Here is a 12229-nt window from a genome sequence, read left to right on the forward strand (position 1 = left end):
CCAACTTCCTCCTTCCACCACCTCTATTAGGAATTTCGCCACGGGCCCAAGCGAAAGTGTTGTGGTGTAATTAAAGCAGTGGCATGGCCATAATGTCCATCCGAAAAGCACTGCGTAAGGCTTGTTTGCTGGATTGGCCTCGCAGTCAGAACTGAGGTGAGTTATAAGTGGGCCACTGTGGAAAAAGACAGTAGAGCAGCGGAAAACATGTCTTGAATGGTGGAGAGCTATAGTTTGGAGGCAACCTTTGATGCCTGTGTTGCCATTGTGGTAAAAGTTATCTGTGAGACCATCAAGGGCAGCACCTGTTCTGAACGCATCGCATAGCAATAGATTAGAACTTCAATTTTATAGCTGGCTGATGGGCATATGAATGCAGGAGGTGTATGAATCGGTTCAGACTTCACACTGAGACGCATCAAATTCAGCAACCTTAGCACTCACAGGTACAGTAAAACCTCATTAAAGCGTACCTCGTGGCACTGCGGAAAAACTATGTGCAAAGCGGCAATATTGTCATGAAGACGACGAAGCTGGCAGTGGTGCGGGAATGGAAAGGTCGCGTTATAGGCGAGTGGCCATAAAATCATCTCACTGCCATCATTCGTCACCACTTATTATTCGGCTGGTCGCTACGTAGCATTTGATGTGAGATGCGGGGTATCATCCCCATTCTGGATATTCAGAGTCTTCCGCTGGCCGTGTGCACCTGGTAAGCCCCGCCCGGCTGTGCCCCAGCTCTGCGGGCCTGAACCGACCTCGCTGCTCACCCCAGCCCCGTCCCCTGCTCTGACCACAAGACATGTTGACATGACTACGCTGTGGCGACCCGAGACACCGCCCACATGTGAGGACACCACCCCCCTGCCCATGCCATTCGGTGCGTCCAAGGGCTTGGGCCGTTGGCTCCTGGCAACCTGTGATCTGGAAGCTTCGTGGACCAGGATTCATTCACACATATCTTTCATCGTGGCGGCCAGCACTTCCCCCCATGCCATTTCTGTTGTACCGTCCTCTGAACCCATCTCCACCGAGCGCATCTCTCTGTCGGTGTGTTCTTCTAATCACTATCGGGACGATCGCTCGGCAGCCCCGGCTAGTGTCACGAAAACGACAAAGCTGGCAGTGCCGCGGGAATAGAAAGGTCGTGCTATATGCGAGCGGCCCTTAAAATCATCTCACTGCCATCGTTTATTGCCGCTTATTATTTGGCTGGTCGCCACATAACAATATGCCCAAACTGTAAGCAGCCTGAGTATATCTGTTGACCTGGTAAAAGATGATACCTGAGGCATTTCAAAGAATGTGCAGGTGAAACCTTTTGATCACATCGCTACTAGCGCATCCTCGAAGGCATATAAGCCATGTCCAGTGTCCCAGCTGCTCTATTAGGCCATATTTGAGTGAACAAGCAAGTGTCTAGCACGCATGCATTTTTTTCCAACTGTACATGGTTAGCTGTCTTCAGCTTCCATGTAGGCGTTACTTTCATTGGATGGCGCTTTGCCAATGATGGAAGCAACAGTGTCGATACCAAACTGTGCTGAAGAAGTCTTGGACTGCAGTGTCTAACACATCACCAATCATGCAAAAAAAAAAATGAGTCTTCACAATGCCTCCTCTGCAACAAAATACCTCCTGTAAACAGGAGGTATTTAGGAATACCTGCTCTATTCCGAAGCCTGGATTAGGAACAGTTGGGGATGAGAGTTAATGGAGAACACCTTTATAATCTGCAATTCACAGGTGATATAGCTAAGTCACTCAGGAGATGAACTGCAAAGTAAGATCAGTGAGCAGAATGGTGGGTCTAAAAAATTAAACGAGTATAGACACCTAAATTTCGAGTGCTTGTTTGTAATGATGCGTGAGGCATTGTTAAACATGGATTACCACCTGGTATTCTTCAATACCCACAAAATAATTTATAATCTCATTTCTTTCTCGTTGTTTCGGTCTCAGTTTTAACAGCCGAATGAGGACTGTGACGCCGCGTGCCTACAGGTCACGTGAGGCATGAAAAAACTGCAATATAATCGCTGCTTCCACATTAGTTGTCATTCCGGCTCTTGAGAAAGACTTGCTTCAGCACTGTAGTAAATTATATCAAAAGGGAGGATTGTGGGACCAGTTGGTTCATGATTCAGGACTGAAAACGGTGAGAAAAATGGGACAAGACAGAGAGAAGCAACACACACAGCACCGATCAGTGCTGTGTGTGTTGCTTCTCTTTATCTTGTCCCGTTTTTCATGCCGTTTTCGGTATTGAGTAAATTATAACGATTAAGCAGCGATTATATGGGTGTTTTTCCATGCCTCACATGACACAAAAGCACTCTCTGACGTCACCGCCATTGTTTGGCTGTTGAAACCGAAACAGCATGACAGAAAAAATTATAAATTATTTAATGGAAGTGGGCAAATATTACATGGTGATTAATGTGTAGTAGTGTTCTCCACATCATTGTAGAGAAGAAAACTTGCCACCACAATTACGTGCCTATACTCCTTTAACATGAAGAAAACCAAATGGAAAATGCTCTTGGCCATTCCCTTCATGCAAATGCTGAGTGTATAATATTTTGTTATGTGGTGGCCGGACAGAGAGGCGTGATGAACGATGGCAGGGATATGATTTGCATGGAGAGAATGGCCGAGTGCTCTGTACCGCACCACGGCCAGCTTTGTCGTCTCAGTCACAATATTCCTTTTCCCCATAAACATTGTCACATATAGGAAACTGGGTTGTGTATCATCGTTTGCGTAAGAACGTAAGGACACCGACAAGTTCCCTAGGCATCCGTTGACCACACGTCATACATGGCAAAATAACTTTTGAAAAGTAATTAAATTTCATTACTAGTTACTTTCCTAGAAATCTCACAGCAGTAATTAAATTACATCACAAATTTTGCTATCAAAAAGTAATGACATGACATTACAATTACCTGCCTTAAGTAATAAACATTACTTCTTGATTTTGATGCTAAAATGTTGCGCATTGCATAGATTGTGCAAAATTTCTAGTTTTTGTTTGCACCGCCACTGAGCTTGAAAATGGGCGTTGGAAATTTTGCCCCTTTAGTAAATTTGATTAGCCACTGTGCTGATATAGATGGTCTTTCTCATATCAATCTTTAATCAGAAGTACATCATTCAATGTGTAATATCGTCCCACCATCCTGGTTTTGAAGAATTTGTCACCCGCGTAAACAGCGGGAGTACATTGAGTGCTTATCCACGCATCACCCAGAAGTGCACAGGGGCACAGGTTACTGATTGCGCGCTTTTAAGCCAAAAGCCTTAAGTGGCACATTAACGTCAATACCTGGCATTGTTGTCGATGTCCAGGAAAAGTGGTCCACAACCCCCAGTGACATCAGCAAAGAGAAAAATTTCTTCCGAGGGTGCAGAGAATTGAACCAAGGGCCTTCAGATTGTGAGACGATCGCGCAAACCCATGGGCTACAAAACCGCATTGCTTCGTGGCGAGTAATGATTCATTTATTGTATGTGTTGCCCTAAGACTGTATGCTAATGACTAGGTGTGTCACTAGAAAAGAAGGAAGCAATGTAAATTAAAAAGTGAATGTTTTTCGCCTTCAAAGCATGGAAGTAGTAATTTATTCTTGCTTTGGGGGTCGCCGCGGTGGCTCATTGGTTATATGGTGCTCAGCTGCTGACCCGAAAGACTGGCTTGATCCCGGCTGCAGCAGTCTCATTTCGGTGAAGGTGAAATGCTATAGGCCCGTATACTGTGCGATGTCCGTGCACGTTAAAGAACCCCAGGTGGCCAAATTCCTGGAGCCCTTCACTACGGCGTCCCTCATAGCCCGAGTCTATTGCTTTGGGACGTTAAACCCCATAAACTGCATCTTTGCTGTGTATATTCTCATCTCCACAAACGCGTGGCCGAAGCATTGCAGAAACAACGAGAAGCATGGACTCGGTATGCAGCAAAAGTAATATCGCTAGTAATTAATTACTTTTCCATGAAATCATGCTGGAAAGTGGTTCATTACATTACTAAATTACGAGGCAACAAAAGTGACGAATTACATTAGAAATTACCAAGAAAAGAAATTTAATTACTGTAATTTTACTAGAGCAATTTAATTGCTGGCTAGTCTGCCACACACAGATTTCAAGGTGATTGCACACTGCTTTTCAATGAATGTGATATCCTGACATGGTAGCTTCTGCAAATGGTACGAAACAAGGCATTTTGCATTTTTAAGGCAAAGGTTTGTGCCACCTTCCCTTTTATTTTGTTGTCTCGCCCCACCCCTTTTTTCCCCCTACAATTTTTTTTGGATGTTATGAATGCAATCTTTTAGCAACAAGCTTGAATTAGCCCCTATGAAAAATTTTTTTTGCCGGTCTGCACATGACTGTTCCTATGTCCAGGTTTTGCGCCATTTCCTAGTCCCTGGCATCTATTGGCACTTTCACTTCATTATTAGAACTTTTGTGAATGTGGTGGCACAAATTTTGAAAAGTTCCTTTTCTAGCACTTGCAAGTTGTTTCCATATTTTTGTTTCCCATGAAGGTGAAGAGTTATGGCATGTACAATCACTCAACTATTTTTTACCGTTCTCAGATACTTTGTCCGGTTACACTTGTGCATTCTGGAAGAGCCGCAGCTGCTCTTAAGATGCTTTGTGTCCTTGCCTTTCTGCAGGGCAGCAGCGGCGTCTTTTTCGCAGCGCTCAGGTGCATTAGGGCAAAGCATCCAAAAAAAAAGATGACTAGCTTGGCTACCATTTTCTCTTGGTCTCTGAATGCATCATATGATCAGAATTTGGCAAAATTATGGACATGTATACCAGGGAATCGCTTCAAAAAGTTATCCAGGATTTGTATTGTGAATAAAAATAGCACAACACGCATAATTTTTTGTTTTGTGATACTGCAGATTACACGAACCAAGAACAGAACAGCAAGGTTCTACTGTATTTCTTTGAAGGGCTGTGACTGTTTTAAAGGGTGTCTAGCAACCTATAATTGTCTAGAGGAATTTCGATAACCTGGAACATTCGGGGAATTGTGAGGGATACCATGAAGAAAGTGGTCAAGTCTGGGAAAAGGACAGACTGAAATTAATTAACCGAGGTCTGCTGCGAGTTTTAACGATACTGTGAGTGTCCAGCACATGGTCCTTTCTTATTGGCATGACATATTTTTGCTTCTAACGAGTATTAGGCATGGCAGCCTATCTGTTCTAGCTGTCCTTTTCTTGCCTTCAATTAAGTTAGCATTGTATATACTGGTTGGTTCTGTACAGATTACCACACTCCTCATTAAATTTGGTCTGGTGCATATGAATAGACACAACTACGTTCAAAAGAATTTTCTGTGGAATAAGCCGTAGTCATAGTAATGTGCAGAATTCATGCACTTTCAGTATACTGATGCGAGGTGCCATGCCACTCCAGCGTGGCATCAAAATCGATCTGTAAATCTTGCTCTCAGGCCCCGTCAATCTTGTAGGCTGTTGCAGAAACAAATAGAGGCTAGTTTCTCTGCGGTTCGAGCTGTGATGACGAGGTCGTAAAAAGCTGTTACTTTTTGTCGAAAGCACTTGGTGCTTGTCCTGTGGCATTGCTGCAATCAAAAGCGATGCTAGTGTGCCTTCATTGGAAAGGCAGTAAAAGGCAGTGCTTCTCAGTGAAGAGCAAACCAACCTTTGTCAGCCCTCTTTTTTCAAGGGTTCCTTCTTGAAAGCCTGATTCATTCTTTTGCAGTACAATGAGCAGTGTATGGAGCTCCTGAAAGCATGCAGTGTGTTCCGTTTAGATATTTTCTAAAATTTTCTCAAAGTAGAGTTGTTTGTTTCTTTTGTGAAAGCACATAGAATGTCAGCACATATGGCCACCACTCTTATGAACCAATAAAAGAAAGCAAAAACTTGTGAGCACAGTTTTAACAAACTTCCAAATCTAAGACTCCGGATCAGCCAGGCACTTTTCATCTAGTGAGAAGGGAAACAGCTGCTGAAATGCCTGCACAGATTCCTAGTTGAAATGTGCCAGCATCTGTGGGTCTGTTACGGCCAGGGATTCCAGTGTGGTGAAACCCATACACAAGAGTTAAGCGGGCCATGTCCCGTCAAGAATGCTGCATCTGGAGCAGCATTCCACAGCTGGAGGTGTCACAAAGCAGTGTGGAAGGCGTCGTCTTGTTAATGCTCTCATTCTTGTTGTAGCTTATGCTCCTGTTCAGCGATTTTTTGTGTCATTAATGTTTCTCAACAATGCCACATCACGTCATACGCCTTCTCAGTGTCTGAACTGTGACAAGAACATCGCCACCGCAGCCGTGGGCTCGTGCTTGAGTGCTCGCGTCGGCTACGGGAGGTCGTGGGTACGATTCCCGCGGCCTCTGGTCTACCAGCCAATTAATCCAATTGGAACAGGCGGTCCCCCGGCCTAGTGTCGGCTCTCCAGGGGTGCACTGCGTAAGAAGGATAGCCTGCGCCGCAAAATTAACGTCAAATGCGGCCACAAGAACGTCTCCACGTGGTTAAAACCCGCAGTCCAAAACTCTCGCCTTGTGCCAGTTACAAAACTTACAACGTTCACCTCTCTAGCCTCAAGAGATGTGCCATAGCACTCACCGCTCACAAACCCCCTTCGAGCGAAGTGCAGCGGTATTTGCTTGCTACCGTTGTGGCTGGCTCACACGCATCGGCAGGTGTGCATGACGGGTTAAAAAAAAAATGGGCTTCTACTGCACGAGGTGGATTTAGGGTTGCTTGATGGCGGAACTTATCTCTGATCTGTCAAGGGAATGGTTTGGGCGAAGACCCTTCTCCCAAGCATCTCACCTTTGATGAGCAGAGCACCATGGCGGGGGAATCTTAAAACCGGTGGGCACCCGGTGGCACTGGGAATCGAACACAGCACCTCCCAAATGTGAGGCGGATGCTCTACCACAAGGCCGCGCATCGGTGCTATGATCTTCGCCAAAAGGCAGAGAAGTGAAAAGCCGAAAGACTGTCGTTCGGTAGCTTACAAAGTCAAGCTGTCATGTTTTTTTCCTGAACACAGTTATGGCTCAGACTAATTGTACCATTCTACATGATTATCCCTCCTTCATTGAGATGCTCAATAAGCTTTTTCTTCTAACTTTTCTTAGCTGCTGAGGGCCATTATTGCCAGAGGGGTATGCAAGGTGTTTACTGTACACAGACGGAAATCACTAAATTCAAACCTGCCGCGGTGGCTCAGTGGTTATGGCGCTGGGCTGCTGATCTGGAGTTCCCAGGTTCGAACAAGACTGCGGCGGCTGCGTTTTTATGGAGGCAAAACGCTAAGGCGCCCGTGAGCTGTGCGATGTCAGTGCACGTTAAAGATCCCCAGGTGGTCGAAATTATTCCGGAGCCCTCCACTATGCCACCGCTCTCTTCTTTCACTCCCTCCTTTATCCCTTCCCTTACAGCACCATTCAGGTGTCCAACGATATATGAGACAGATACTGTGCCATTTCCTTTCCTCAAAAAACCAATTATATATGTTTAAAAACTAGCACTTCGCTCCCGTCAAAATCGTATATTTCCGTGCGACAAAGCTGCCGGTAATACAAGCATACGCAGGTCGTACTGCTTACCTGCCCTGATCGATGAAGCATGGCAAAGCAGCGTGCTGCATGCGGCAATCATGGAGAACCACTCGTCTACTACCCCTGTCACACAGTGCTTTCGAAGTGCAGTTTCTCTCCCCAGCTGCGCTCCTGTTCCTGCCACGACATGGGACCAGCGTATTTTAGCACATGCAGGGACGATAGAGTGGAAACTATGAGGCACCACTATTAATGCTGTCAGTGCTGATGAGCAGTAGCATAAGAATGAATAGACCCGTACCAACCCCTCTGGTCAGACTCTCTTTATTACGAACTCTGCATAAAGAACTATTTTTCGGTCCCCTCACCCTTTGTTTCTAATAGCATAGTTTGAACAAATTTTAGGTTACTTAATGTGATGAAAGTATAGAGGCGTCGAATGCCTGACCATTGGTATGTGGCCATATATATATTTCCCACCCATGGCGGGCACACAATTTTTCCCTAAACGAATGACCGTTGGATACATTGTCTTCATCTTCAAAAGACTTGTCGCAAATCTCAAAAGCTTATTATAGCGAAAATCTATATATAAGACTGCTCAGAGGGAGCACGGCTACAAAACCACCGCCGCACACACACGTTCACTCCTGGCGCTCTTCAGTTCCAATAGATTGACCGAAAGTTTGAGCTATAAAAGCAAGCACGAAACAACGAGAATTCACAGTGTGAGCATGTGTTTGAGGAAGGATCGCACATAAAAGGTTTTACCACTAAACGCACTCATCATAGTGCTTGCATGCGGCACAGCGAAATGGTGATATCGATATGGAATTCGGCAGCTGGCGCTTCTAGCCCTCGCAATGAAGAGGAAGTATTAATTTTTTCCTTTGCATAACAAACATCCAGTAGAACCCGCTGTTAGTGTTTGCGGTTGCTCCATTTTTCCCGGTAAGTTTTTTTTTTTTCATATGAGCCAGATAGTCCAGCTGCCACAGAAGCCCTTACAACTGAAACTCGATCGCCTATATCTATTGCATAATGCAATTGTTGCATAATTCCCTTGTCGTACGTCGCGAAAGTCATCTCACGATGGTAGTTAACACCGTCCCAGAATTCGTTCAATGCGCGCGTAATGGCGACGCCGGCCAGAAAAAGCAAGACTATACACGTTCTCTATATAGGCACTTGTTCGCCGCTGCGTTCGGCGACATCTGGAAGCACCCAGGCCAACGCCAACACACTTACAGACTATGTGATTTTTTGTGCGTCTGTTGGCACAGTTACACCGATGCTGCGACGCTAGCGCAAACGACAGCACAAAAACGAAACTATGCCGCGGCAGACTGCACAAACAGCGCTGTACGAAATGCACTTGCATGGGTTCGCTCCGACAATTTTGTTTCTGCCATCCGCTTTATTCTTGTCGCTTGCACCTTAGAATACACAATTTCTGGATTCCAATATAGCAATGATTCTATCGGATAATTGCGGCCACCGCGACAGCAGCAAAGAAGCACACACGTACCGCATTTTCGTACGCTCCAGACATGTTCCCTCTTCATTGCTGAATCCCTTCCACAATTAGCTACTCAGGCTTACCGAGACTCATCGCAGTGCGTTTCTGAAGGACGGTATTTGCTTGTGTCAGCTTTGTCTCCTTTTCCCTTATATATCATGTTCATTCTACTTGATCGCCATCCACTGGGGGCTTTGCAATCCACTACCATTTTGTTCAGTACCTCTATTAATGTTTGCTTGGATTTTGGTCCAAGCTTCTTTATTGATATGGCCACTCGTCCGACATGGCCACTCATCGCAGCCGAGTGGCGCAGCATTAGTTGGACCTGGGCGCGGCACTTCGCATCATCTGCCACTTCGCTTCGATGCGCGGCCGTGTCGGACACAGTGGCCCTCCAGAGAGCGCAACCATGCGCTCCCGTTAGGACAAGAGAAGAAGGTTCCCAGTGGCACGTCAACAGGACCAGATGGTATTCCGATTATGTTAAAAAAGAAGCTAGGACCAAAATCCAAGCAAACATTAATAGAGTTAGTGAACAAAATGATAGTGGATGGCAAAGCCCCGATGAATGGCAATCAAGTAGAATGAACATGATATATAAGGGAAAGGGGTACAAAGCTGACATAAGCAAATACCGTCCCATAACAGTGACATCTGTGGTGTACGTGGTGGTGATGCAGATTATAAAGGACAGGCTGCAGGTTTGGGTGGAGAACAAGGGGGTGCTATGGAGCTGCAAAAATGGGTCTGGAAACAACGGAGGTTGGAGGACAATCTGTTTTCACTGACACAGTATATGGAAGTTGCTGAAAAGGAACACAGGCCCCTATGGCTAGCATTTCTGGATATCAGGCGAGCCTACGGCCACATTATTCATTATTCAAGTGGATTCGGGGGACATACTGGGCACATTGGATGTGGAAGATATGGAGTAATTAATCTTTCAAAAGGTATATATAAAGGTAACAGAGTGCTTATAAAATCTGAAAAAAATGTGTTGCGGCATGTAGACATACAGCGGGGGCTTAAGCAAGGATGTCCTCTGTCTCCTTTGTTGTTCATGTACCTGCAAGGGTTCGAGCCCAAACTAGAGAGAAGCGGACTAGGCTTCAACCCTTTTTTCAAGCACGGAGAATGAATTAAACAGTCATTACCAGGACTAATGTACGCGGATGATGTAGCGCTAATGGCTGACAATAAGGAACATTTGCAGAACTTGATTACCATCTGCGATACAGAGGGAGATTAGGTTTGAAGTTTAGTAAGGAGAAATCTGCTGTCACGATATTTAATGATGAGGGCGGCCAGCATAGAACACAAGAGTTCACACTAGAAGTCGTGGATGAGTACAGGTATCTTGGGATGTGGATAAATAAAGGGGTGATGATGCGGTGAATGAATAAAGCTAGTAGGAGTGCAGCTGTCATGAAAAATAGGGCACGGTGGAATTACAATAGGTATGAAGTGGTAAGGGGGATCTGGAAAGGTGTGATGGTTCCTAGTCTGACATTCAGCAATGCAGTCCTGTACATGAGACCAGAAGCTCAAGCAAGGTTAAAAGTCAAACAACGCGGCATAGGGAGGCTAGCTTTGGGGCCACATGGCAATACACCAAATCAGGGGGTACAGGATGATATGGGATGGGCGTCGTTCGAGAGCAGAGAAGCTAGCAGTAAGATGGTATCTGAGGAGCGATTGAGAAAAATGGGGGGAAAGCAGTGGGCTAGGAAAGTATTCAGATACGTGTACAGAAGGAACGCGTTCACATGAAATGGAGAAAGCGAACCAAAAAATTGACAAGCAAATATCTGGACAGGAGTAGGAGGGCAAATCAGCAATTATCGTTTAAGAAAAAGTTAAAGAAACAGAGTTCTGTGGAAAACAGGAATGCTGACGAAATCGGCACTGGGAACACACAGGATCTTTAGGCAGAAAATATCTATGATAATTGTAGGGGAAGCTCTGTTGTTTGAGGCCAGGATGGTAGGTTTGAGGACTAAGACATATAGAGTCAGGTATCACGAGATAGATATGTTGTGCATTGCGTGCAGAGAGGAGGAAACAGCTGAACACTTGATACTTCTCTGTAAAGGGCTTCACCCTGCAGTGGTAAGCAGCGGGGCTGATTTTTTCAAAGCAGTGGGGTTTAAGGACAATGAAGGAAAATTACATTTTAGGCGGATAGAAGTAACCAAGCGAAGGTTATCTGATTGGCGGCTAAAATCAAGACAAGAGTAAAATTTCACAAGTCATGCTTTGTGGCTTGAACCAATACACGATTTAGAGAGTTCAGCCTTATCCATCCATCCATCGATCCAGTGTATTCATACTAAGGGTGGACAGCCCTGTACGGTATAAATATAAGTGAAGGGCATGAGTCTTCGAAAGGCACTAGGTGAATATTGCCCACATGTGAACTATTGCAATTGTTAAAGATGCTCTGCCTCGTTCGAAGTGCCTGGAATCATTTACAAGATACCCGGCAACGATTGTAACTCAGTCTACATCGGAGAAACAGGAAATCTACCAAGGCGGCTAAGAGCGCTGTAATGATTTCGGCAGGAATCAAACAACCTCAAGTGCTGTGGCAGAACATGCGCAAACAGGACATGAAATTGCTTGCGATACGATAATGTGGAAATCGCTGCCACTGAAAGAAATTCGTAAGCGTGGCTGGGCCTGTAATCCTTAATACTACAGACCATGCTGAATACACTGAACAGAACAAAGGGAAACCTTCACCAAGCCTATGCAAAGTCATTGCGCTGATTAGTTAAGGCTTCATAAGCTTCTTTCATGATCGGTCCTTCATTGTGGACAAGAAACCTGTAAGGATTCCGAAATATAATCATCGTGTTTGGCATGGTCAGGGACCGAAGTTTCATTCTACTTTTAACGCAAAGTGGGAACTCCACGACAGACAAAGGGTGCCCTATGCGCCTAAGCTAACAGCAGTTGTGCCCTGCTCCCAAAATATATTCCACAACTGACGTCAAAAAGCAGGTTCGCCAGCAGGTTCAGAATCCATTTTGTGCCACTTCTCTTAAACTGCCCTACCTGAATCCACGCACTTTTTGTGTTCGCAGAAAGCACAGGTGGCAGAAAAAACCTTCCAGAAAATTGGTGTACTGCAGTGTTCTGTGGGG

General features: G+C 45.3%; 1 protein-coding gene across 10 annotated transcripts in view; it reads right to left on the bottom strand.

The window, feature by feature from the left end:
* The window catches only part of LOC144112717 (uncharacterized), a 75030-nt gene that overhangs the window by 38521 nt on the left and 24280 nt on the right, over positions 1-12229 (bottom strand). For 6 of the 10 annotated variants that reach the window (XR_013310394.1, XR_013310393.1, XR_013310391.1 and 3 more), the window contains exon 3: positions 7610-7738. The exons of 3 other annotated variants lie outside the window; for them this stretch is intronic. Coding sequence is in view for 2 of the 7 variants with exons in the window: in XM_077645549.1 (XP_077501675.1) it covers positions 7610-7650 (41 nt within the window). In the remaining 5 variants the exon portion in view is untranslated. Of the gene's footprint in view, positions 1-5746; positions 5770-7609; positions 7739-12229 lie in introns of those variants that run through there. One more of the 10 variants, XR_013310399.1, reaches the window with a different exon arrangement.

This window comes from Amblyomma americanum, chromosome 1 (assembly GCF_052857255.1).
Source record: "Amblyomma americanum isolate KBUSLIRL-KWMA chromosome 1, ASM5285725v1, whole genome shotgun sequence".
Lineage (NCBI taxonomy): Eukaryota > Metazoa > Arthropoda > Arachnida > Ixodida > Ixodidae > Amblyomma > Amblyomma americanum.